Raw genomic sequence first — 26,197 nt, 5'->3', positions numbered from 1 at the left:
GAACTATCTACTACTTTATTTGGTAAAAATATTAAAGGGGTTGGCTGACTTTTTTTTTTTTTTTCTTTAAATGTTTGCTCCAAGCAGTATACTTACTATGGCGCCATAGCACTGTTTTTCAGCTGCAGCGCCTCAGTATGTGACTCGTGACGTCACCAAGTCTTCAGGCCTGCTGGCGTTCTGTGAACATGTTACAAGGGCCTCTACATTAGAAGCCTAGGTGAAGCCCCGGCCTGTTTACAGGATGTCACTGATGACCTTTGTGTCAGAGCGCATTCATAGAAAAATGCCACATGTCAAAGTACAGTACAAAGACAAAATAGTTACAGAAGCTTATTGGTAATTTTCAGGTATCTGTCAGAGTATTCATTTTTTGTACACTGAGAAACCTGAGAAGTGGAATAGCAAAAAAATGAAAGTGATTTGAAGGACTGCACTGCTTAGAATTTTACAGTTTAGTTTCTTTTTCTTTTAGTCTTCATATATTGCATGTATCTGATTTGAATATCTTTTTCTTACCAAAATACGGGTGAAAATCTTGCTTCAGAATACATTCATAGACGGTGGCTGGTGAAATCTTACTTTTGGTCATGGGTTCAGATATGCCGTTCATACACTGAGCCCCTAAATTATAAAAATGTTCTATTTTACCCTTTGCTAACTATGTATCCCATTTAGGGCCTGTTGCACCAAAGTTTTGCTCTGAGCTCAACAAGAGTTCAAATAGAAAAGCATTGAACATGATCGTGGTTCAAATCTAGGTTCAGTTTGATCCCCCGATTTAGGCAGATCAAACTAGTTGATCTGAGTTCAAGTGGTGAAATCCAAGAGGATGAATTAGGCTGATGGCTTGATAGGCTTTTCCTGGGTGGTGAAATTACACTCCTCTTTGCTGCTGGTAGTGGCCATGTTTTCATTATCGCAATGAATGCTGGGGAGATCAGCTTACTGCAGTAACCAATCACCATGTGCAATACATTACTTGTAGGTTGAACCTTTGATCGCCGATCACTTCAACTTTGGCTTTTCTGATCTTGGAGCAAAAATTGTTAGCGCAACACTTTTCCCTTAAACCAAGTTCAACAGTTGGTCACAGTTTTACTAATCCAGCATCAACAGCATGGTCGGTGCAGCCGGACCTAATCCAAGAAATGGAAAGAGATAAGCAAATTGTATATTAACCATTTAGTACACCATTTCCTTTCTATTTTTAAAGGGAACTACTTGGCCATCCATCAGAATTGGATTATTATATGGTATGTCTAAACAGATAGGTTTATCCCATATCAGACTTCAGGTTTTGTGTCAGATCTGAAGCAAGACCTAATGATCTAGTCAGATCAATTTGCTTTGAGGAGATGAGATTATGTGATAAGATGATTAACCTTACCCAACTGCAAATACTTTTAAATAAACGGCTCTTGCTCAGTCTACAAAATATTTTTTACTGTACCACAAAAAGTAAAATGCCCAATCTTGCTATCAGGCGCTTGATAAACCAATTACAGCAATTCAGTGATGTGATTCTAACTGGCTGTTGTTGGTTTATCAAGTGCCGGCTGTGATTGGCCGGCACTCGATCCAATCACAGCGCTGACGTCGGGGATTTCAAAAGCAAGCCGGGGAGAAGACTGCAGCAGCTGGCCGCACCGCCGGGCACAGCATCGCGATGGTGATACAGACGCCGGCTGATAGGTGAGTATTGCTTTTTTTTTTTTTTGCCTACTATATACTCGAGTATAGCTCTGCTTATACTCGAGTCAATAAGTTTTTTACCAATTTTTTTTGTGGTAAAACTTATTGACTCGGCTTATACTCGGGTCGGCTAATACTTAAGTATATACGGTATGTAGGAGTTCCATTTATTTTACTGCTTTCATCGTAATGTTTTGTTAGTCGCTTTCACATGCACTTGACTATTTTCCCCTCAATGCATATTATGGATTGTAGCCCTAGTCCTTGTCTCGTCCACTTTGCTGCTTTATCCTGGGATAAAAAGCCGTGGGCGGAATCCCTCTGTTCGATGGCTCATTTTGTGGGGGACGCCTTGTAGTTTCTGTTGGTATTATTCTGGAGTACATGCGACTTTTTGATCGCCTTTTATTACATTTTTTTCTTGGAGATAGGGTGGCTAAAAAAAAAGCGCAATTCTGATGTTTGTTTTTTTTTATTTGGACTATGTTCACCATATGGGGTAAAAAATTACTTTAATAGATCGGACTTTTACGGATACAGCGATACCAAATGTGTATTTTTGTTTCATTTTATTGTAAATATGGCAAACGTGTGTTTTTGTTTGTTTTTTTTTGTTTTTTTAAATGTATTACTTTTTATTTTTTTAATAAGTTTAAAAAAAGTTTTATTAATTCTTTTGTCTTAGTCCCCCCAGAGAACAAGAACTTAAAATGCTTTAATCAATCCTGCAGTATGATGCAATGCCATAGCATTGCTTGTCAGATCTCAGTATAATGTAATCTATCAAGCCATGCCATAGGCACAGCTTCATAGGCATTCAGCTGTGACAGCCCTGGGGCCTTTCGGAAGGACCCCAGCTGCCATGATACACGCACGGCAACCAATGGTCTCATTGCGGGTCCTTGCACAACTCGAAGCCGCAGGACGTAACTCTACGTCCTGTAACGTTAGGGTATTAAAGACATAACTTTTTATTTCTATTTACGGCTAATGCCCAGTGTCGGATTTCTGCCGCGTTTTACGCAGCAGAAATCTGCGGCGTTGTCCCTCAGCTATTAGGATCTATTGAACCTGCGGAATGCCGCAGCGTGAAAGAAAACGCAGCATGCTCTATTTACCCTGACAATATGCGCGGCCGGCTTTTATTGTAGTCAATCAAAGCCTTCTGTCACGCTATACTTTTGCTGTAGCATGCGTGAATACACGTCCCCACCCACCGCCGTTGGGGGTCATCTGGCACTTCCGGCGCGTCAAGCATTGTACTGCGCCTCTGTGCCGGCCTGCCAGGCGGGATGTGTACAGCAGATCTGGAGTGGTGAGTATGGGGGTTTCGTGGGGTGCTGTGGCAGACTCCGCTGCGATATTCCGCTGGCGGACTCTGTCACGGCCGTGGGCATGAGGCCTTAGACCCATATGGCATAATTTTATTTTACCCCTTTATATAGTGCATACGTATTCCACAGCACTGTACACAGATTGTCATCACATTGGATGCCTAGGGGTTCATGGTCTATATTGGCTTATATTCTCCCATTACTAGTATGTACCGCACTATATTACCTGACAATATATTGATATTGTTACCTTGTTTTGTTTAAATTGAAATGATTTAAAGGGGTTGTCCCGCGCCGAAACGTTTTTTTTTTTTTTCAATAGCCCCCCCCCCCCGTTCGGCGCGAGACAAACCCGATGCAGGGGTTTAAAAAAAAAACCCGATAGTACTTACCCGAATGCCCGCGCTCCGGTGACTTCTTACTTACCTTGCGAAGATGGCCGCCAGGATCTTCACCCACGGTGGACCGCAGGTCTTCTCCCATGCTGCACCGTGGGCTCTGTGCGTTCCATTGCCGATTCCAGCCTCCTGATTGGCTGGAATCGGCACACGTGACGGGGCGGAGCTACGAGGAGCAGCTCTCCAGCACGAGCGGCCCCATTCAGAAGGGAGAAGACCGGACTGCGCAAGCGCGTCTAATCGGGAGATTAGACGCTGAAATTAGACGGATCCATGGAGACGAGGACGCTAGCAACGGAACAGGTAAGTGAATAACTTCTGTATGGCTCATAATTAATGCACGATGTATATTACAAAGTGCATTAATATGGCCATACAGAAGTGTATAACCCCACTTGCTTTTGCGGGACAACCCCTTTAATGTTGTCCTACATCAAGCACAACCCTTCACATGGACAACATATGTTTTATTGGGAAAACTATTAGCCTTCATGTGCTACTAATGTATTATAACATTACAGCCTTTGATGGATGGTAAATAATTTGATCATATATCAGTTGTTTGCTTTCTTCTTCTGTAATATATGAAATCCAGACCTTTACTGAAAGCCTATATCTATCACTGATTGAAGCAGGTGACTAGATGGCATAAATCAGTGAGACATCTGCCAGCCGTTAGAACTTTCCTGTAGTCTGCTACCAACTACAAAGGGATAATATCTTGCATATTACACACTGATTTTTCATCTAGTCTCCCACAGCTATTTGGTTTATTACCAATTTAGCCGAGTATTGCAAAACACATTTTTAAAATTTATATCTCAAAAAATAACAACCGGGTCTAATCTGGTAGAGAACACTGAAGGGATCTATAAAGGTTGCCTAGAAAAATATACAGACATCAGCTGTAGTGAACATTTTGACCTCCTACCATAGACTAGAGTTCCTCTGTATGTCCAACATGTAAAGTGTGTGAAATGTGGCATAGGCCGCCTGCACACGGGCGGAAATCCCGCCGCGGTATTTCCCGCGGGATTTCCGCCACTGAAAGTTTGCAAAGGAGTGCATTACAATACGCACTCCTATGCAGACGGCCGCGATTTGGCCGCGCAAAATCTCGCGCGGCAAACAAACCGCGGCATGTCCTATTTTTGTGCGGGGCACGCACTCACCCGGCCGCCGACTCCGGTCTGCGCATGCGCCGGCTGCGCGGCAGCCGGCACATGAAAGAGCCGGGGCCGCCAGGCGCGGGTGAGTACGCGCTCGTTCCTGCAGGCTCTCGGGTCGGGTCCCGCGGCGAGAATTCTCGCTGCCGGATCCGACCCGCTCGTCTGCAGGCGGCCATAATGTTTTTTTCCCCCTTTGGTGTAATCAATGCATATGTTTTAAGGAATGTATCTAAAAAAACCTTGCAATATTGATACATTGCAGCCAAGCAAACTATTTCTGCAGCAATGCTGGTTTTAGTTTATTAGCGTGAAATCATTTAGGTAAAATCGTGGAACGCTGCGTCTGGATAATGTTCTTTTAAAAACCTTCTGTCATATTATGAAGAGAAATATTATGTTCCTCTGTAATATGCAGTCCTCAAGATGTTAGGCCCAATGGGTACTGGTGTATCTTGTCGACAAGGGTAAGGCTGTTTGACAGCTAGGTGACGCCCCCTGTTCCTGATTGGCTGCATGGCTCGCTCTCTGTCGTTAGCCTCTCAGGTCCTGGGACACAACACTCCGATCTCCCTTCTCCACTGCCGGGTCACTCGTGCTTTGCTGCTCCCGTTGTCAACATTGAATGGCTGTGATTTGGCTGACGGCGCATGAGTTAGCCAATCACAGCATTAGCTTTCTGGAGGCGGGGATTTCAAGCCCTGCATCCAGAAAGCAATGCTCTGTCGGGGACCAGGAGGGAGCGACGACCTGCAGCAGCGCCGCAGAACGCCGGGGAGGTGTGTACTGCTCCTTTTTTTTTTTTTTTTTCTACACCGTATTCCCGACGCATAAGGCGACAGTTGGGGGATCATCTTATACGCCCAGTCGCCTTATACGCCGGAATATACGGTAAGCCCCTAGGAAAACCAAGATTCAAATTGGATTGGAAATGGTTAAAGGAGGTTTTCCCACAATGTAAAATTGCTTCGCAACCCCTCTGTTCTTCCTAATTGCTGCTGACCAGGACATGTGACTGCTGCGGCCAATCACTGGCTATAGAAGGTCACTGCTGTGGCTAGTGTTGGCTGCAGCAGTCACAGATCCTCGTCAGCAGCAGCCAGAAAGTATGAAGTGGATGTGAAGCAATTTTAAGTAGTGGGAAAACCCCTTTCATTGGTTTGCAAGATGACTTAACCCTATGGAAAACTAGTAATTTGTTCTGATGCCATCAAAATGAGAGAAAATGAAGATAAGCAGATAACACCAATAAAACAAGTCCTTACATTTAACGGTCAGAAATAGCTGCTTGAAGGTGTAAATCACTTTCTATGATGACAGCTTCTTCAGAGTCCTATATAATGTGATAGAATATTAGGGCCACTCTCATTGGGTGTCTAAAGGATCAGCTCCTGGCACAGATAAATGCAGTACAGGATATACAGAACTAGACAATCAGTGCATGCACTTCAGACACGTCCATAAAGATTGTGGCATTGTGTGTTGAATGTGGTTTCAAGTTCAATAGCCCAGGAAAGACCATTGAATGTTGCAAATACGCAGCAATAATACCTGTGATCGTTGTAACTTGAGGTATCGCTAGAGTTGCTACTGCAGGATGGAACTAAAAGGTGGGAAGAGTACATTTAAAATTAAAATTTAAGGTCTTATTTTAAGGAAAATTTTGAAAATTTCACCCAGTCTCTGGGATACCTCTTTAGCCCTTTCCAATCCACTGTCTGACATTTTCAGACATTCTGATGGAGGGTTGTACAGCTCCAATGTCAAAAGACGTCCGGCAGGGTATTCTTCTGTCTTGTAAATTACTGGCCGCTCTGTTGTAGGGCCCTCTCCAGCATGTCCCCTACCGCATTACTGGCTCCAGCCAGCAGATGGCGCCATTGTATAATGGCAGCAAGAGAAAGCCGCCTAGGAAACCCTGAATCCAAAATTGGATTGCAAAGGTTTAAAATAATATATTTAGTGTTGTTCATAAGTATAGTGGTCTGAATATACCTAGAGGGGCATTCTCACTTTCAGGATTTGATGTAATTTTAACATATTCCTTTAGAACAACAAGATGCCACAGCAGAAGCTCTGACGATCACGTTAATTTTAGCTCTGTACTTGTAAGGCAGAACACTTATGGGTTGATTTATTAAGGGGGAATATCAATACAAAAGAAAGCTCTCAACTCCTTTCTTCTGTTCATAGTGCTTGGCATCGCATTCTTGCTTCTCCGTCATATTGCAATGCTTGGCACAGAAGAGCAGCGAGCCGACTGGAGTTCTGTTTAATTGTACAGGGGAGTCGTTCTGTGATGATTCAGAAGTTTGACATCTGCTTTATAAACAGTTCAAACACTAGTGACTTCATACAATGTGTTAATACTTCCTGAAATACCCCCCCCCCCCTTCCCCTAAATCTTTCCTTTTCTGTATTTATCATTTATAATCGTTCACTTACGCTGTAGTATAAAGTGGTTATGCTGCTGTACACACTTTAATCCCATGGATTAGGAATATCTGTTCTATTCCCCATTTGGTCTCATTCATGGCAATACTGTGTGGGAGTGTACTACATGTCAGTACTGTGGGTCCTGTGTGATACACTTTTCTCTCCTAGAAGCAATGCTGCTAGGCCGGTCTCACACAGACAGATTTCAATTGCAGATTCCGTGATCGCCATCCGCACAGAAGATCCGTGGTAAAACACTGGCATTGAAAACTTGTATTTTCGTTTTTTTTTTTTCTTCACACTCTCTGACACGAATCACAGATTCTGCAAGCGGAAGAAAAATCGTAGCATGCTCCATCCTATCGTGGATTTCACGTGGACGGCCTCAATAGAGGTCTATGGATGCAAGCAACCTGCAGCCCATACTCAGCATTGCGCGGAAACACTTGCAACTTGATAGAATAGATAGAAAAGCTGGAATGTCGGCTAGAAGGGAGGAGAAGATCTTTCTTCCGCGAGGACGATACGCTGTGCAGAAAATAATAGTGTGAGGACAAATGATCGTTATTACAATTGTTCATCCCCATACAGACTGCATTCACTGACATCCCCTTCTTACACAGGGAGAAGTGGTGCTGAGGAGCGAGCATGGTTATGCCTGCATAAAGGATCCAGTCGGCTAACGAGGGTGGAGGGTGCTAATATCACACAGCACAACTAAAGAGAATTGTTCAAATATAAAGACAGGAATGAAAAAAAATCATGGTAGTGTCTCTTTCAAGTGGCACATGGGATACGATTGGGAATTAAGCATTTTCTTTTAATGCAGGACTTATTTAAGGCTTCTAATTTCAGTTGCTGCCTCAATTCTTACGAAAGTGACCAATATCCAGACTAGACACTATAGAGTCACGGTTATCTAAATATATAGTTGTATTTACACAATTTTTTCTAACAACATCCAAGTAATCGTAGTGATTTGATTTCTTTGTATAAATGATCATAAAGATAATTACCTGTATGTGACCACTGAAAAAAATGCAATGTGAGCGCAGTTATTCTTACAGAAGAGACTCTAAACAGACAGGCTGTAGTTTGTTATGATGGAAACAGTTTGGTAAATGCTGAGCTCTGGACCGCGTCCTAATAATTATGAGCATGTCTGTGTGATTGGGGAGGGAACAGACACATGTAAGCTGAGCCTAATGCATAAAAGATTAGTGACAGCTTGCCTTAACAGACCCTACTTACAGTATGTTTATCCATGCTTAGCTGGTGTTATACTAATGGAACACGGTAAGATATTGCTGTAAATGTATTATGACTCCTCCATAGCCAGACCAGTAAGAATAAGTCCTGTGTCCCTATCCTGGCACACTATGATCCTACTTATTACACAAGACATATAAGGCCCCATTCACATCTACACCGGAGGCTCTATTCAGAGCCTCCAATACACAATCCAATACGCAGTCCCGGGTGAAATAGCACAGCATGTTGTGCTATTTCATCTGGGGACAATGGGGTCTGTTAGAGTTCCAGCATGATGCCCCAATGGACTCTAGTGACTATAATGTGTCTCTTCATCTTCGTTTCCAGCTAAGATTCAGTTTTCGCGTTCCAATAATAGAACAGTAAAACATACACTCCAAACGCACATGTGATAGTGGTCTTAGTCATAAGACTAAGCCTTATTAGCATGAGTGTGCTATTTTATAATTGTGTTATTCCAAAAACTTCAATCAAGACGTTTTTGATTAGAAATGATGTAAAGCTATATCCTGAGTATTTTAGGAATACAGTGGATATAACAAGTCAACCCCCACCCCACCCCCCCACGTAAAAATGCCATGGTTTTGTTTAAAAAAAATACAACCAAGATGAATAATTGCAGATTTATTTCCACTTTCAATGTGACCCATTATCTATCTGTACAATTCCATTGAAAAATAAACTGAAATCTTTTAGGGTGGACGCCCCCCGCCCCAATGTGGTTGCACAAATATACACACCCTAAAACTAATACTTTTGTTGATGAACCCCGTTGTCTTTATGACAGCATTCAGTCTTTTTGGGTAGGCGTCTATCAGCATGGCACATCTTGACTTGGCAATCTTTGCCCACTCTTCCTTGCAAAAGCGCTCAATCTGTCAGATCATGAGGGCATCTTGTGTGTATCACCCTCTTTAGGTCAACCCACAGATCTTTAATAGGATTCAGGTCTGGGCTACGGCTGAGACATCCCAAAACTTTGACCATCTTGTGGGAAAGCCATTCTTTTATTGATTAGGAAGTATGCTTTGGGCCGTTGTTCTGAAAGGTGAAATTCCTTGTCAACATTTTTAGCAAAGGTTTTATGCCAAAATGGACTGATATTTGGAACTGTTCATAATTCCATCCACCTTTACTAAAGCCCCAGTTTCTGCAGCAGAAAAAGCTCCTCAATGGATAATGCTACTTCCACCACCCTCACTGCTTGTAGGGTGTTCTTTTGGTGATGCAGTGTTGGCTTTAGCCCAAAGATACCTTTTGAAGTTATGGCTAAGAAGTTTCCCCTTGGTCTCATCAGCCCATAACACGTTCTCCCACATACTTTTGGCAGATTTGATGTAGCTTCTGGTAAAACCTAGTCGGGCTTGGATGTTTTCCTTTGTTAGAAAAGGCTTCCGTCTTGCCACCTTCCCCCACAGTCCAGATATATGAAGAACATGTGAGATGGTTGTCACATGTGCTACACAACCAGTAATTGCCTGAAATTCCTGCAGCTCCTTTAGGCCTCATGTCCCCGGGAAAATCAGACCCACTACGAATTCTCCATGGAGAATCCGTAGCGGGTCCCTCCTGCCCCGCGGACATGAGGCATTAAAATAACAGTTACTCACCTCTCTGCATGCTCCGGATCTTCCCTTCTGCACGGCTTGATCTTCTCTCTGTCACGGCCCGATCTTCTTTCTTCGGCCCGCGAATGTGCTCGGCACGCCGGCTGCGTGCCGCGCGCATCCGCCCGGCCGAAGAAAGAAGATCCGGCCGCGAAGAAGGAAGGTCAGGCCGCGAAGGAAGGAAAATCTGCATCACTGGGAGCAGGTGAGTGTAATTCAGGTGCGGGTCTCCCTCGGACCCGGACAGCTTCCATAGGCTTCAATAGAAGCCCGCGGGAGCCGTCCCCGCGGGAAACCTGCACTAAAATGGAGCATTTTTTTTCATGCTCCATGATTTTTTTAAATTCCCTTTTATTGACCATCCACGGGTATTTATCTACCCGCGGGTGGTCAATGCATTCCTATGGGGTGCGGGTGAAGAGTTAAAATCCACTGCGGATTTTAATTCTTTTCCCCGTGGACATGAGGCCTTAATTTAGCTATAGGCCTTTTGGCAGCCTCCCAGACCAATTTTTTTTCTTTTCTTTTTCTTTTTTTTCATCATCAATATTTCAGGGACGCAGAGGTCTTAGTAATGTCACTGTTGTGCAGAATTTAATCCACTTCTTGATGACGGTCTTCACTGTGTTCCATGGTATAAGTAATGCCTTGAAAATGTATGGATCATGGCTTGTGCTGAAAAATGTAACTAAGATGATGGTCAGGAAAATATGGGGGTAAATCGAAATCACTGTAAATAATGGCAGCCGTGCACTGACTACTATTTAACAGGAGTTTAAATGTGATTGGCCAATTCAAAACACAACCACATCCCCAAATGTAAGAGGGTGTTCACACTAATGCAATCACATTATTTTAGTTTTGTTGTTTTTTACCCTAAAAGACTTCAGTTTGTTTTGCAGTGGAATTCTACAGATGACGGGTCACATTAAAGCCGGATTTAAATTTGAAATGAATTTGCTTTGTAGGATGACAAAAGCCCTACATTGTAATAGGGGTGTGTAGACTTTTTATATCCAATGTATGTCTGTCTTGTCCTTTTTAGCACTAAAACCCACTGTATGTCACCTCTCCAACACTACAGTACCCTCTCTCTACAGGGGACATTGCCGGGCAGTCCCCATTAAATGAGGTTATCCTGTGTTTTCATGTATCCATAGTATGACAAATGCTGTGAACGTTCTTAGCACAAAACAAAATGTTGAAAACAATATCCTTCACTTCAGCTATTTCACAAGTAAGATATCCGTTTCCATTACAGTTTCACTTGCTGTTACAATCTTTGGTTACATCTTCTTGTTAGACCTTGAATGTTTCCAGCTGTCATCGACCCAGGTCACAGTTCAGTAACACTGTCTACAGGATGGCTGACTGTTACTCTCACCTTTCAGTGCCTTCTCATCAGATAACATGGTACTCTCATTACAGTGGCAGCATGTTGCTGTGCAGATCACTAGATGCTTTGCCTGCTGAGAGGCTTAAAACATGCATATTAGGACCTTCATCTGTGATGTATTTTAGTCTAAAGTCTTGGCCTTTCGAATGGATTCACATACTGTGGATTTTCAGTGTAGATTTTGCACTGCAAATCTGCAACAAAAGTGATGCATTTGTGTGATTTTGAGCTTTTTCTGGACCCAATTCTAAAATACTAAAAATATAGATACATTCCTCTGGAAAGCAATTAGCAAAACATTTTAGAGATGAGTGAACTTTTTAAAAGTTTGGTGGTTGTTCTCCTTCTCCTGTGCCTCAGCAGTTAGCACTTTTGCCTAGATTTCAAAAATATGCTAAGTTCATTATAGATTGTGAGCCCCAGTGGGGACAGGGAATATCACGTGATGTGAAGCACTGTGCTATGTAAAGGAAGATGATTATTATAGAACACAGGGCATGCAGATGTTGTCAGATTTGAACCCAGCACTGCAAGGCAACACTGCTAACTGCTGAGCCCCTGCTGCCTGGCCACCATGCTTCCTCCTGCAGTGTTTTCTGCCAGGCCGAACCGCCTGAATATCAGATTTGCCGCAAACCGACACTAATGTTAAATATCCTTTGCAAAATGCCTGCTCAATCAACTATGCAGTTTTCTGTAGTTAATCGATGTTCATGAACTCACAGAATGGTGTAATCGAGGAAAGATATCCAGCAAAATGGGATTGTATGGACATACCCTAAAAAGCTAACATTGACAATAAATATAGCGGTTTTAGAAGCACAAGATCCCATAAGTATAATCTTCTTTTGAAGATTCACAGCCTATTGAGCTATGACTTTGCAAGGGCTTAATAGGGGCTATCTAGAGCTTTTAATTTTTTTACCAGCCCCTTGAGTCAGTCCAGCCACTTCCTGCTGCGTTCTGACAAGGAGTCATGTGATATTGCAGCCCTCCTGTGTTGGTGACTTCACAAGTGAGGGACAGGCTGTCGGCTCATTATAATTAAGCAAGTCCCACTTTCCATCACTGCGACGGCTTTCCTAATTATTATAAAGAGCCAACACCGGATGGCCACAATAACACGTGACTTTGTCAGAACAAAGCCGAAAGGGGCTGGTCTGACTTCTTAGGTGCCAGTGAGAAATTTTAAGTCCTTGGATAACACCTTTTTTAATAGGCTGCTGTTAAAAGTGCAATATACTGCAATACTCAAGTAGTGCAATGTACACTCATTGCTAAAAAAAAAACCCTCTAGAAGGGGTTGTCAAATTGAATGCTACTTTATATGTGTGATTTGTAATGTTGATATAAATAAACAATTACAATATCTGAGCTAAAGGATAATTTATTGCATGAAACTGAATACTTGAAGGTAGGCTGTTGCTTGGATGCAAGATGTGATAGACTGGCATGGAGGCATACAGGTTCCGTATTGTATCCTTCAGGATATCGGTCCACATTTGCTATAACTGAGTATCTCTATCATACAAACTCATAAGCTGCCAAAGTTGGCGTCCCAGATGGTCCATTTTCTATTGACTACAAACCTGGTGGCCAGCCAGGGCACAGAAGTGTGACAATGTTGTGGAGGCATTCCTGTGACACCCTTGCTGTGTGTAGCCAAGCGTTATCCTGCTGAAAAATGCATCTTGGTATTCCAGCCATGAGAGACAACACATGGTTGCAGGATGTCCTGAACAAATCGCTGAGCTGTCATTGTCCCTCATACCACTACTAGGGGTGAGAGACTGTTGTATGCAATGGCCTCTAGACGATCACACCAGCAGTGGGGGCAGTGTTGAGGCACTCACCCCGAAGTCTCCAGACATTGGGAACTGACCATGGCCGTGTTAATCTAAACATTCATTGCTGAAGACCACTCTGTTCCACCCCATAGCAGTCCAGTTTCGTAATTTATGACACCATTGCAAACGGAGAGGATGGTGGTTGTGTGTCAAAGGCAATACACGTAATGTGTTCTGTGGGGGACAATTGTCCTTCAGCCAAGTGCCTGAAAATGGTTCCGACAGACACGGGGGCCTATACCAGTAGTGCAACCTATCTTTGGGTGGCAGACAACTAAACAGTTGGAGCTGCTCATGCTTGTAGGATGATCAGATGATCCTGTCTAATGATGGTGGTCTGTCGAAGGCATTCTGAGCCCGGTCACCTTGTTATGTATGCCCTCACACATCCACTGGTCCCCCAACACCTCCTAACAGTCTGGTCAGAATGGGCCAGGTGGTGGACATTTCGTCCATACAACTACCTAGTTTCTCACAGTACATTAATGCGTCCCCTTTCAAACACTGTTGACTGACTGCATGTTGAGTTTTGCAGCAAAAAGCTCCTCGTGCTTGAGGTCTCTTGTTTTTGTTTTTTTTCACGAAGAGTGTATTATACAAGTGATCATGTATTCAAGTTCTGTAGTGGAACCTATTTTTTTCCTTTTTTTTTCAATTTTAGAGAATTTTGTTTTTGAAAAATTGGTATAGCTGTAGATGTAACAGTCTGTTTCATAGTACTGCATTATTTAACCTGCCCATTGAACATAGTCAGAAAAAAAAACTCGCATTGCCAGAATTATGCTTTTTTTTTTTTTTTTAGCCAATTAAAAGTGATCAAAAAATTGGGTGTCCCAAAATAGCACCAATAGAAACCACAGCTCATCCTGCAAAGAACTATTTCTCAAACAGCCCCATTTAATTGGAAAAATAAAACGTGTCAGAATATGATTAACGAAAACTATTTTTGTTTTAGAAGGTATTTTATTTTTTTAGCGTAGCACAACCAAAAAAGGCTTTAAACATGTAGCATTGCTAGGATTGTAGTGACCCACACAATATTTAACATATCATCTTTAGCCCGCTGTAGATACCATAAAAACAATCTACCCACCCTACCCCCCAAAAAGTGGATCAATTTCATTTTTTTTCCCCCATTTCTTCCCAATTTTTTCCATACATTATATGGTTATGGTACATTAAATTGTACTTTTTGAAAAGTACGGCTTGTCTCACAAAGAGCAAATGCTTATTTGGCTATGCTGCTGGAGTAAAACAAAATTTGAGTTTTAAATAAGGTGGGGAAGAGTAAATCGAAAAATGGCCGGGTCAACAAGGGTTTAAAATAGTGATAAATGAAACAGTGGCAATCATAGAATATGTAAATGAGCGTAGTCCCTTATATTTCTTCTCCTGCCCTGCTTTTAGTGTCGATTGCATTTTTTTTAATACAGTTTAAAAATAATATTTGGATACATTGTAGATTTATTTTTACAAGCTTCTGGAAGTAACTTATCTGTGGAATTTTCTAGTCAAGCAACTTTTAAACGACTAATCAACATGCTTCACATCTGCATCCGTATCTACCCTGCCTGTTTGAATGAAGCTGTACATGTCGTCTTTGCTTTTGCAGTGGTTCCAAATTTTAAGTGGCCATTAATGACCATGCCAATGTAAACACTTTGGGTGTTAGCCTCTATAATAAGCGCTTACTGCGTTGTTGTTTTTTGTGTTTTGTCTTTTTTTTTTTTTTGTCAATGTGCCCAAGTCTCCAACTATTTTTATGCGGTTTATTTACATAACGGCGGATAGTTTTTATCTTGTCGCTACACATTTGTGATGCATGAGAACACTATTGGCAGGAGGCTCACTGTTAGTGAAACTTGTATTTGTACGGAAGGTTAAAAAGAAAATTAGGTTTTGGGTTTTGAGATAATTTTTTTGGGGATAATTCTATCAAAATGCTACAAAGTCTTTGCAGATCCTAGGAAAGTGAAACAATCCTAATTCTTTACACTGTACAGCCCTAATTATGAACTTATGGTACATTCTCATGTGCCAGTAGGCACTGGTAGTATACTTTACTACATGTTAATTACAGGTTTCTACACAGACAATAACCACACTGAAAAACAGCAGCGCATAGTGCTGGTGCTCACTGGTACGTGAGAATACACCTTGCTTTTAAAGGGGTTTTCTCGTTGGAACAGTGGATGACCTATCCTCAGGACAAGTCCTCAGTAGATCAGTGCGGATCTACTGGCTGGGACCCATGCCAATCAGCTGTTCACTGGGCCGATGTGCTAGTGAATGGAGCTACTGTGTGCCGGAAATGCACAGCATTGTACACTCTGCAGTGGTCCTTAACGGTACTGCAGACACAGTTCACATTCACTAGCAGTATGCAGTGTGTTAGAGTAATGTGTATATATTACATTTAGGCTGCTCTCACAATACCTTTGGCAAAACGCCGCAATTTCGATTGTGCCGCTTTTGGTGAGATTGGGTGATGAGGTGCACTAAACGTGGAAAAACAGAGCAGACAGCTCTTGGAAATCGCGGGACTGGAAAGTCTGCGAGGCCCCATTGAAATCAATGGTAGTGTTATACCGCGGCGTTCAAAAGGCTATAGTAATCGCGATAAATGGTTGCATGAGAGTAGCCTTAGGCCGCGTGCCCATGGCCATACTGGTATTTGTATACAGCAGGTCTGCCAGCTGAGATGGTGTATGGCTGTGAGTGTATTGCACATGCCCGCGTACCACATGTTCATGCGCAGTGTGACTTTTTAAAAATTCCCCGCACCTGTGTCATAACGAGCTTGCGTATGAAAAAAACGCCAATACGCAATGTATTGTGTACAGACAGTGTTGCATATGATGCCTATCCAAATCTATAAGGCTCACACTGCGTGGCATGCAGAGAAATGGTGCATGCTGCCATCTATTTCTCGTGCGTATCGATGCGCAGTGTCTACACGTAAATGTACATGGATCAGTGAAAGTCCATTAACTTTTATTGACTCCTTTCATCGCGTATCACTCAGCCCTGCAACACATGTAATACGCTGTGAAAAATGTCCATGAGCCCTGAGCCTTCTCTGGGCAAATGCCAGTTGTACATCATATATTCAGTGATGGCGTTACTTTGGCAAGGATGGTGAACTCGGATGCAGATTTTCTTCCACTGCTATAATCTAAATAACTCACGGCCTTATTCACGCAGGAGAGTATGATTTCGTTCAGTGAAAAATGGACTAAGTGAAAAATTAGTCAATGTGTGGTTTACATCAATTTTGTTATGTTTTTAACATGCAGGTGTCTTGGAAATATAATCTGTTTTTCGTGCAAATAAAAAAAAAAAAAGGTGGCCCAATTGATGTCGTATGAAGTCAATGGGTGTGTGAAAAAGTCCATAGCACACATGCATGACATGTGAGTGCATCCCCTTTTTTTTTCAGGAAACAATTGACTTTAATGGGCGTTTTATTGTGTAAAATTGCACCATAAGAAATCATGCTGCAGTATTCTTGTTTTTTTTGTGTTTTTTTTTTTTTTTGTCCATTGTTCTGACGCTGCCAGTATCCTTCACATTATATCTGAGTAAACTGCCGACGGAGGCTCCAAATGGCGCCTTTCAACTGTAGCACGAAATTCAATTCTTTATTTCTGTTGACCAGTGTTCAAAAAGCCTAACTTCCATATTGTGACGTGAAAAGTGCAAGATTAGAGCTATATATTCTTCTCTGCATTTGAACAGTTAGTTATGTGTTTAATATTATAATGATTACATTAAAGTGTATCTGCCACAATATACTGTTGTACTTTTTAAAGACAGCACATTATTGCTATTGGGTCCTTTCTGCCATGTCAAAAATATAGTATTGGTATGGTAGTGACGGCCTCTGTTCCATTGGATTGGCGCGTAGCCAATGTGGTGCCGATATTCAAAAAAGGATCAAACGTCTGGAAACTACAGGCCGGTAAGTCTTACTTCTAGTGTGGGTTAAATGTTTGAAGGGTTTGTAATAGACACTATCCTGGAGTACCTCAAGGAAAATGGCTTTATAACTCTGTATCAGCATGGCTTTATGAGGGAGTCCTGTCAAACTAATCTGATCAGCTTCTACAAGGAGGTAAGTTCTAGATTGGACCAGGGAGAGTCCCTGGATCTTGTGTATCTGGACTTATCCAAAGCGCCACAATTTCCAGGTGGCAGAGCTTCTGTGTTCTTGTGTGAGATGAGGTTATTTTCATCTCCCTATTGAAATAATAATGCACACTTGGCGTGGCTGGGGGCATATTCAGGGTATGTTTACATGTGACAGATGCCTTGCACACAGTTCTGCAACTAACCCATTCACCTGAATGGAACTTGAAAAAATGCCCATACTTGCCAGTGAAACAACCCAGTTCAGATAAATGGCACTAACGTTCAGTGGCAGAAATATTTGCAACAAATCTGCCACATGTGAATACACCAGATGATAGAGCTGTTGGCCAATGGCTGGCTTACTACATAAAGTGATCAATTTTGTATATAGAAAACCTTCTACTAACGTGGGATTAACTTATCGTTATCAGTCACTCCTTAGGGCTGCTGCTAATGTGAATTGTAAGAGATACAAATTACCGAAAAACTGTGTATTACAGCATTTTGGAAGGTTTTATGGAAGTGCACATGGTAAGGTATCTGTGCATCTATCAGCGTTGTAGCTTTCAACGTCATTTGGCACAGGAAAATATCCTTCTCCAAAGCCTATGAAGAAGTATTCATGTAGCTGGGCTGAGGACATTTTTCACTTTGCCTGCCAAATGTGACTACTTTGATGAAATCTATTGTATAAAATGATCTACTTCCTGCTTGATTTGGGTAATGGCAAATATATGTACGTATATTGATGTGATTTGCAGATTAACAGCCCTGTGCTGGATGTGACTAAATTTACTGTAGGAGAACATGGCACTAGTGCAATCTCAGGCTTTAAGCATTAAGTGGATTATATCCATTTTAGGTACAACATTCAAGATTCTTCTAAAGTTACGCAGTTTTGAAGTGTCACCCAATACAAAATCCGTTGTGTGTATTTTATAGGTCTCTACTAGGGGGCAACATTTTGAATTTAACTACAGTGAACTACACAACTACCTTTAAAGTTACCATATTAACTTGTTCCAGAACAACTTATGTAAATTAAAAGGCTGCATCTTGAGACCAAACCCCTATGGAAAACCAGTATATTGTTCTGAACCCAGTGTCAACTCAAAATAAAAGGCAGATAACACAGATAAAACCAGTTCGGCATAGCTGCTGAAGCTGTAAATCACTTACTATGGTCTTCAGCACACACTGTACATATTAAAAAGAATCAATCCTCATATGGTGTGTAGAGATCACCTTGGCACAGGTAGCTGGCACTATAGTACATAGAGCACTGACTACAGGAGACCCATCATTGGCTCTACTTTGCCTCGGTGTGATTTGGCTTGATCTTTCAGCCAGTTGCATGCACCACAAATTGCCAATGCCCTTGGTCCATGAATGGCTATTGTAATTTGAATGTCCGTTTAACCTAAAAATGTTCCAAGTTGTATATGTTAATGCTGCATAACTTGCATTCTTGTAGTATACAACAAAAGGTTGTTCCTGATTGTATAAGTAATGCGGGGTGAATTCCTGGAAAGAGATCTGGCCATTTAAATCCCTCCTTTCCTTCTTCCTGCCCATTGTGGGTGCTGTTTTTCACAGCATGTTATAATCAGACACTTGGCAAAAGATGTGGAGGCATGCATTTTCTCAGTGTGAGGGAGGTACAGAAGAGGTTTACTCCATAGTTAACGTATTGTCAATTTTCCGCTGCCTTGAGGAAGTAAAGGAAGGAAGTATCCTGAGCCCAAGTATAACTAAGGCAGCCAAAGCCATAGCTGACAGAGAAACACGCAACCTTTATGATCCTCAAGGGTATGCTTCTGTAATATATGGACCTGGTTGCAGCAGACTTCATTTAAAGTGTATGAATGGCATCAGAAAATAGACGCACGTAACCTTTTCATCTGTCATTGATCTGTTATGATCTAGCGTCAAGTAGAGCAAGTCCTTGGTTTTGTATTTAGATTTATAGTCCTACATTTATAAGGATAGAGGAGCGCTGATGGAGGGAAAAAAAATTGAGATTTTTCTCTCGAAAAACATATAAGGTCCTATTGCATTTAATTCTTGAAGCTTGTACAATGCAGCCATTTATGTATTGAATTGTGCGTGTTGATTAAAAGTTTACCTTTTATGTAAAGCCTGATTCGTGGTGTTTTTGCTGCGTTTTTCATACAGCAAAATATTTTTACTGTAATTGAGAAACAAAAGTAGCAAAAGCAGCACATCTGAACCAAAGCCCAAAGCCATTGTCATGCAGCTGTAATATGGACTAGCATGGTAATTAGAGGTGTTGTCTGAATTAAGGAAACCCATGTCACTGGAGACACCATGCGTTAAAATAATAAATCAGCAGTTACTCACCTCTCTCCACTCCCCGCTCAAGTCTTTGCTGTCTTTGTTTACAGGCTGTTGTGACATCCCGTAAACCTGCTGTAGCAGCCAATCACAGCGCTCAGCCATGATTGCTCAGTGCCGCCATTGACTGCTGCAGTTTGTTTGTAGGGGGGTTTAGGCTGACTGCAGAGTGATGTTACAGGGAGACCTTAGCTGGATGCCGATTTGCTATTTCAAGGCATGGGGGACCTGATGACAGAGCTTTCCCCAACTTGGAAAAACGACTTTAGGTCTACTTCAGTTGAAATGCGTCACAACTAGAGATGAGCGAGCACCAAAATGCTCGCGTGCTCGTTACTCCGGACTAACTTTTCGCGATGCTCGAGGGTTCGTTTCGAGTAACGAACCCCATTGAAGTCAATGGGCGACCCGAGCATTTTTGTATATCGCCGATGCTCGCTAAGGTTTTCGTTTGTGAAAATCTGGGCAATTCAAGAAAGTGATGGGAACGACACAGCAACAGATAGGGCAGGCGAGGGGCTACATGTTGGGCTGCATCTCAAGTTCCCAGGTCCCACTATTAAGCCACAATAGCGGCAAGAGTGCCCCCCCCCCCCCCCCCCACTGTCAGCATAAAGATCGTTCTCCTCTGCCATAGCTGTAACAGCTGTGGCAGAGAAGAACGATGTTTGCCCATTGAATTCAATGGAGCCAGCAATACAGCAGGTTCCACTGAAAGCAATGGGCTGCCGGCGATCGCAGGATGAATTGTCGGGAAGGGCTTAAATATATAAGCCCTTCCCTGCAATTCATCCAGAAATGTGTTACAATAAAAATATATACCGGCGTATAAGACGACCCCCCAACTGTCACCTTATACGCCGGGAATACAGCGGAGCAAAGAATAAAAATCATTACTCACTTCCCCGGGCGTTCTGCGGTGCTCCTGCAGGCTGTCGCTCCCTCCTGGTCCCCGGCAGAGCATTGCTTTCTGGACGCAGTGGTTGAAATCCCTGCCTCCAGAAACACACGTGCCTTCAGCCAATCGCAGCCATTCAATGACATCATTGTCATGAAAAGTCGCAGCATCAAGATGGTGCCTGTAAAGCCTCAAACAGGAAGCTGCACTGCATGTAAGTGACTGCAATATAATATATATATATATATATATATATATATATATATATATATATAATTAGTACTTCAGTGTGAAACAAGCAATCAGGTAAGGAGTGTAAAGTTGGAAAAATGTGTTTTAAAGTATCCCTTTAACCCCTTTAGTGGCACGCCCGGAAAATCTCCGGAGCTTGCTGCACTGACCATGCAGTTAAACCCCGGAAGATTTCTGTGGACAGCTCTATTGCTAAAATGCGGGCCAGGACACAGTTATTGCGCCACTGTACACGTTTGCCACTTCGAATTACCTCAGGAAAATATCCGCGGCTTGCTTTGCTGACATGATAATAATAAACCTGCTTCTGGAGGGGTTAAATATGGAATGCAAAGAAAATTCTACTTTTTTTTTTTTTTTAATTTTAATCCTTTTATTTTTTTTAAGTCCTGGAGGCACTTTTGTCCTTTAAACGATTCCAAAGAGTAGAATTCAGTTCTGGATATTTCACACATAGCTGCTTGACCAGCCTACCCAAGAGGCCATAACTTATGGGGTCCTCGTGTGATGAAATATGTTTCGACTATGGTTTATAACTGGGAACAAGTGTAATCTTACCGTGACCCATATCAACAGGTTCTGTATGTTAATTTTTCAGAAAATAAAATATAAAAAAAAAACTTCTAAAACACAAAGTTTGCATTAATCTGTTCACCCTTCAAACAACACAATCACCTGCTCTCACCAGATATGTATGCCAAGTAAATGGAAGTAGATCCAATAGGAGAACTGAACAAATGAACCTTTATTTGCTGCTGTCTACATAAGTAGAGGTTTGCTTTCAGACTACTTATTCTGTATTGTTCAAATAACTGGGCCAAACTTTTAAAAGTCTTCAAGGCTGTTATTGTTATTTGGAAACTGTTTCTCCAGGAGGCTATAAAACTTCCAGTGTTCCAAGCGCTGGAATAAAACCCTCACTGTTTGACTGCATGTTGATTCTGGAAATAAGTTGTATGCAGAATTCGTATCTACCATGTAAATTAAAGAGCTGCTGAACCACCTGCTGCCCATATATTTATTTGAATGTTCAGTGCATATGAATAAACTGTGTGTCATTCTTTTCCAGGTCCAGGGTGCCAGTTTTCGAGGCTGGAAGGATGTGACGTCCATATTTAACAAAGACGACGAACAGCAACTGCTGAAAGGATCAAAGTCTCCAAAGTCAAAAGTGTAAGTCTGATCAAGGAAAGGAAATTCTGCCACTTTTTTACTTCGTACTACTAAATTATACAATACTGTTCAAAAGTAGATCGATTTTGAAGGTTTTATTATGTTATAACCAAATTTTTAGTTGGCAATGTTACATGCCATTTTGTTCGAAATTTAAGAAGAAAAAAATTGTGACACATTTAAATTCTCTTAAAACTGAACAATTCTCTAAAGAAAAAAAATCAACATATTAAAAATTGCCCACATACAGTAAAGTTAAGCTACAAAGTATATATGAAAATTATCGATATTCATAATGTTCAAATTGTCCGTCCTTTCTTCTTGATCACTAATCTGACTCTCTGAGACATGGAGTGCATGAGCTTTTTTTGCAGTTCACTCAAAATCATGTGATGCCAGGTTTCTTTTAAATTGGGCGTATTGGATATTTTGGTGGACACTCTTTGCCATAAGTTCTCAGTCTGATTTAGTTCCAGTGACTGAGCTGGTCCATCCATTTGCTGGATACTATTCCCCTGGAAAAACTACTTCATGAATTTTGACCCATGACAGGAAGTCCCCATCGGGAAACAATTTTCGGGTGATGAATTGCATGTTTCTTTGGTATGTCATAGTATTTGGTGCCAGTAATCTTCCCTTCAATGATGTGTAGTCTCCCAACGTTGTTTGCAGCCATAGATCTTCATGCCATTACTGACATCGGGTGCTTAATTGTAGAAACTGTGCACTCTGGCTTAAACTCTTGTCTCAGGTCCTGATGTAGACAGATCCAGAATTTGCCCCAGTTGTGAAGGTCAACCCGTTATTTAAAAGTACTTTTTTCCATTGTCAGGAAGACCAGAGGCGGTCTTCTTTCAACAGGGCCAACCTTCTTTTCCTTTGACAGCAATGGTTTCTTTTTGGCCTTACACCTACCCAACCCATCTTTGAGAAATCTGTGGCGTACTATAATTGTGGAGCACATCAATTCGCAAGATTGTCTCCAGTCATGGAGCAGTTCAGCCGATGCCAGCTTCCAGTTTTTTGATAGAGCGCCTCTTCAACCTTGTGTGTTTAATACTATCATTTTCGGGTACATATAATGTATTTTATAACTTTTTTTTTTTTTTTAAAGGGGGGGGGGGGAATTAGAAATGCTGCCATTGTTTTTTGGGTTTTGATTTTACAGCATTCACCATGCAGTATAAGTAGTATAGCATTATTCTATGAAACCGCAAGATTGGAGTGATGCCAAATTTTTTTTAAATGTATACAAATTTCTTGTATGGTTTTGTCTTACTACTTTTGCAGACTAAAAAAACTTTTAAAACGAGATATATTGGGGGGGATTGCCGTATTCAAAGAACCATAGCATTTTTATTCTGTTAAGGGCTTTTTTTTTTTTTTTTTGTGGGATAAACTGACTTTTAATGGTATCATTTTTGGGTTCAAATGACAGATCGTTTTTTATTCCATTTTTTTATGAAGTAAGATATGTCAAATTAGCAATTTTGGCCATGTTTCTTTATATCCAGTATATATATTTTTTTGTGGTGTTCACAAGTAGATTTAATCATCTGCTAACTTATTTATTGGGGTCATTCTAAGCACTCAGTCAGCAACTTCTATAACTGTAAATGAAATGAAGAGCGTGCAATGTGCAACCTCCACTCCATTCATGTAGGGACCGTCAGAACCTCTGTTTTTAGGATCGTTGGAGTCCCAGCTGTTGGACCCCCACCCGAACATAAAGCTATCCCTCATTGTGTGGATAGGTAATAACTTTCGATCTTGATAAAACCCCTTTAATACAGGAACACATTCTTTATGGCAAAGGCTTCATTCGTATTTCTGTTTTTAGTCAGTAATTCATTTCAGTCGTTTTAAGCCAAAACCAGGAGTGGATCATAAACAGAAAAACATAATTGAAACAATTACCTTCTATTTTTTTGAGTCTGCTCCCGATCTTGGTTTAAAAAACGGATAGAAAATGCTGAAGTCCAATCAAACTGAAAGGTACATTCACATGAGAAGGTAATGGTGTTGCAGTTTAATGTCAATCAGTGTTCAATCTGCAGCAAAGATTTGCTATTGATTTTTATGCAAATGAGTTTACCCATGCCTAAGTAGTACAATCAAGGAAGAGGTTTGTATTAGTTTACACACTGTTGTAACTACTTTATGTATTCTCATTATATTTAGAGCTTCTGTGAAGACAAAAGATGATGTAAAAACAGAGAAGAAATCTGGCTTTTGGGACAGTTTGGCAATAAAACAAAATATTCAGCCAAAGAAAGCCGATGAGATTGAGGGCTGGGAGCCCCCACAAATTATGGTTGAAGACCCCTTGTCCTTTGCAGAAGACCCTTTAGATGACAACCATTCATGGCAAGGCTGGGAAGAAGAAGGCAAAGGATCCTCCAAGTATACTAATTTGTCAAGCTCTGGAAACACTTCTAGATGGAGTATTAAGTCAGCTGGCAAACTAGTCAGTATTAGACGGCGAAGCAAAGGCAACCTCACTGAAAATTGGGAAGAGTTAGAATGATGTAGCTAGAAATCTCGCAATATGCAATATCTTTCCACAGGTTTAATGGATGTCATGTCATTTTATACCGAAATATCCCAAGTATTGTATACCTATGTACTTTTATATTTAAATGAGTCCTTCAAAAATAAATTTGCACTCTTAATCAGTTTTTTTTAAGTAGAACATAGTTTTAAAATGGCTCACTTTTGTTTCAAAAGGAAAAACCCACCTGTGAAAATGTTAGGGTGTCCTTGATTGTGCCTACATAACACTTGGATAACTGAAATGAAAGTTGGTTTTACCAAAAAACAGTAATTCCTTAGAGAATGTATACACTGGTTGTAATTTAGACTGCCTTATACTGTTAGCAGTAAAGGGTATCTGCCTTGCACATTAAACTGTCAAGTGCCTGTATTTCACCTTGATAATGTATTTGTGATGCACAGCTTAATTTATTGATAACTTAATTTACGTTTTTGTTGCTTTTATGAGACAAGGATGTCTTTTTTTTTTTTTTTGTAAAGAATGGCATTTTGTGTTAGAAAACAATTCCATAGAAGAGATGTGTTTTGCATACTATTTTATTAAATCAGAGTTTGTCCAACTAGTAGAGTACATTACATTTACGTAAGGCCATTCTATTATGCCTAGTTGATTAATATCTATATAGAGCTGCCCCTGTAAACCGGGTTTTATACAATTGTGAAACTACTGGACCCAACATGCTCTGCTACTTAGTGTTGGGGATCATTGACTCGAGCATTTTCACGTTCCGTACAGTGGGAAGACTTTCCTTTTCTCTGCCGTGATCTGCTGGAGCATCAAAAAGCGATTGTGAAAGAACCTTTAGATTGTCAGATAATAATGGAAGTTCTAGTTCTGTAGCCACTATAGTTGCTGGCTGTCTACCTCTGCTGTAGACCAAAAAAAGGGTTTTTATTGTTCTTTACTAGAAGAGGATATTTTAAAAGGCTTTTGCATGGTAGGTTCATTTTGTTTTAGATGATATTTTTGTATATATAGGGAGTAAAAATGTCTTTTTATGAATTCTGCATTGTCAAGCTTGCCTGTTGTAGATATGCATGGTTAACAGCTAAGACTTTACCAAGGTGAAATAACTTTGACCGACAGCGTCAGTCAGTCTCCCCATGCAACGTAGCATTTATTCCGTATGGTCGATGCATTGTTTTGTCAGTGTTGTTGTTGAAGTAACTGAAGAATATTCTTTGTATTTTTTCATCTTGAATAAAGAATTCAGTTGCACCCATATCATGGTTTGTCCATTTACTTATCTATAATGCTATAGTGAATGGAGTAATTGGAGACTAAAGAGATCTACATACAAAGGGTTTTGTATAAAATAAAAAGCACATTTTATGCAAGAAGAGTAGATAGTAGTTTGAGAACTTTTAGTGTGATTTCATGTTTAATATTGAAGAAAGCTGGAGTGAAATACCTCAACATACGGGGGTGGACAAAAATATGGAAACACCGTATGAAATGCATGGGATTTTAGTCATTAGTACTGAGCTGCCCTTTTGACCACTGCTTGGCTGAGAGCTTTCCCGCCAAATTTGTGTTTACTTCACCTCTTGCCCTGCTCTGGGTGGTTTTGGGAGTCAGCTGGTAACAGCAGCTGAGAGGCTCAAGCCCCTGACCAATGGAACGTTGTTGCTTGGGCAGATGTTCACAGCATATTGCCTCCACTTAAAATCGGTCTCTACATGT

General features: G+C 41.1%; 1 protein-coding gene across 1 annotated transcript in view; it reads left to right on the top strand.

Annotated features, from left to right (window-relative positions):
* Window positions 1-25,736, top strand: part of TDRP (testis development related protein) — a 71,190-nt gene extending 45,454 nt beyond the window's left edge. The window contains exons 3-4 of the mRNA XM_066603516.1: window positions 21,857-21,960; window positions 24,142-25,736. Of these exons, the coding sequence (XP_066459613.1) occupies window positions 21,857-21,960; window positions 24,142-24,487 (450 nt within the window). The 3' untranslated portion in view covers window positions 24,488-25,736. The remainder of the gene's footprint in view (window positions 1-21,856; window positions 21,961-24,141) is intronic.
* The last annotated feature ends 461 nt before the right edge of the window (window positions 25,737-26,197 follow it).

The sequence above is a fragment of the Eleutherodactylus coqui genome, chromosome 1, assembly GCF_035609145.1.
Source record: "Eleutherodactylus coqui strain aEleCoq1 chromosome 1, aEleCoq1.hap1, whole genome shotgun sequence".
In the NCBI taxonomy this organism is placed as follows: domain Eukaryota; kingdom Metazoa; phylum Chordata; class Amphibia; order Anura; family Eleutherodactylidae; genus Eleutherodactylus; species Eleutherodactylus coqui.
This window is presented reverse-complemented; position numbering and strand designations above follow the sequence as displayed.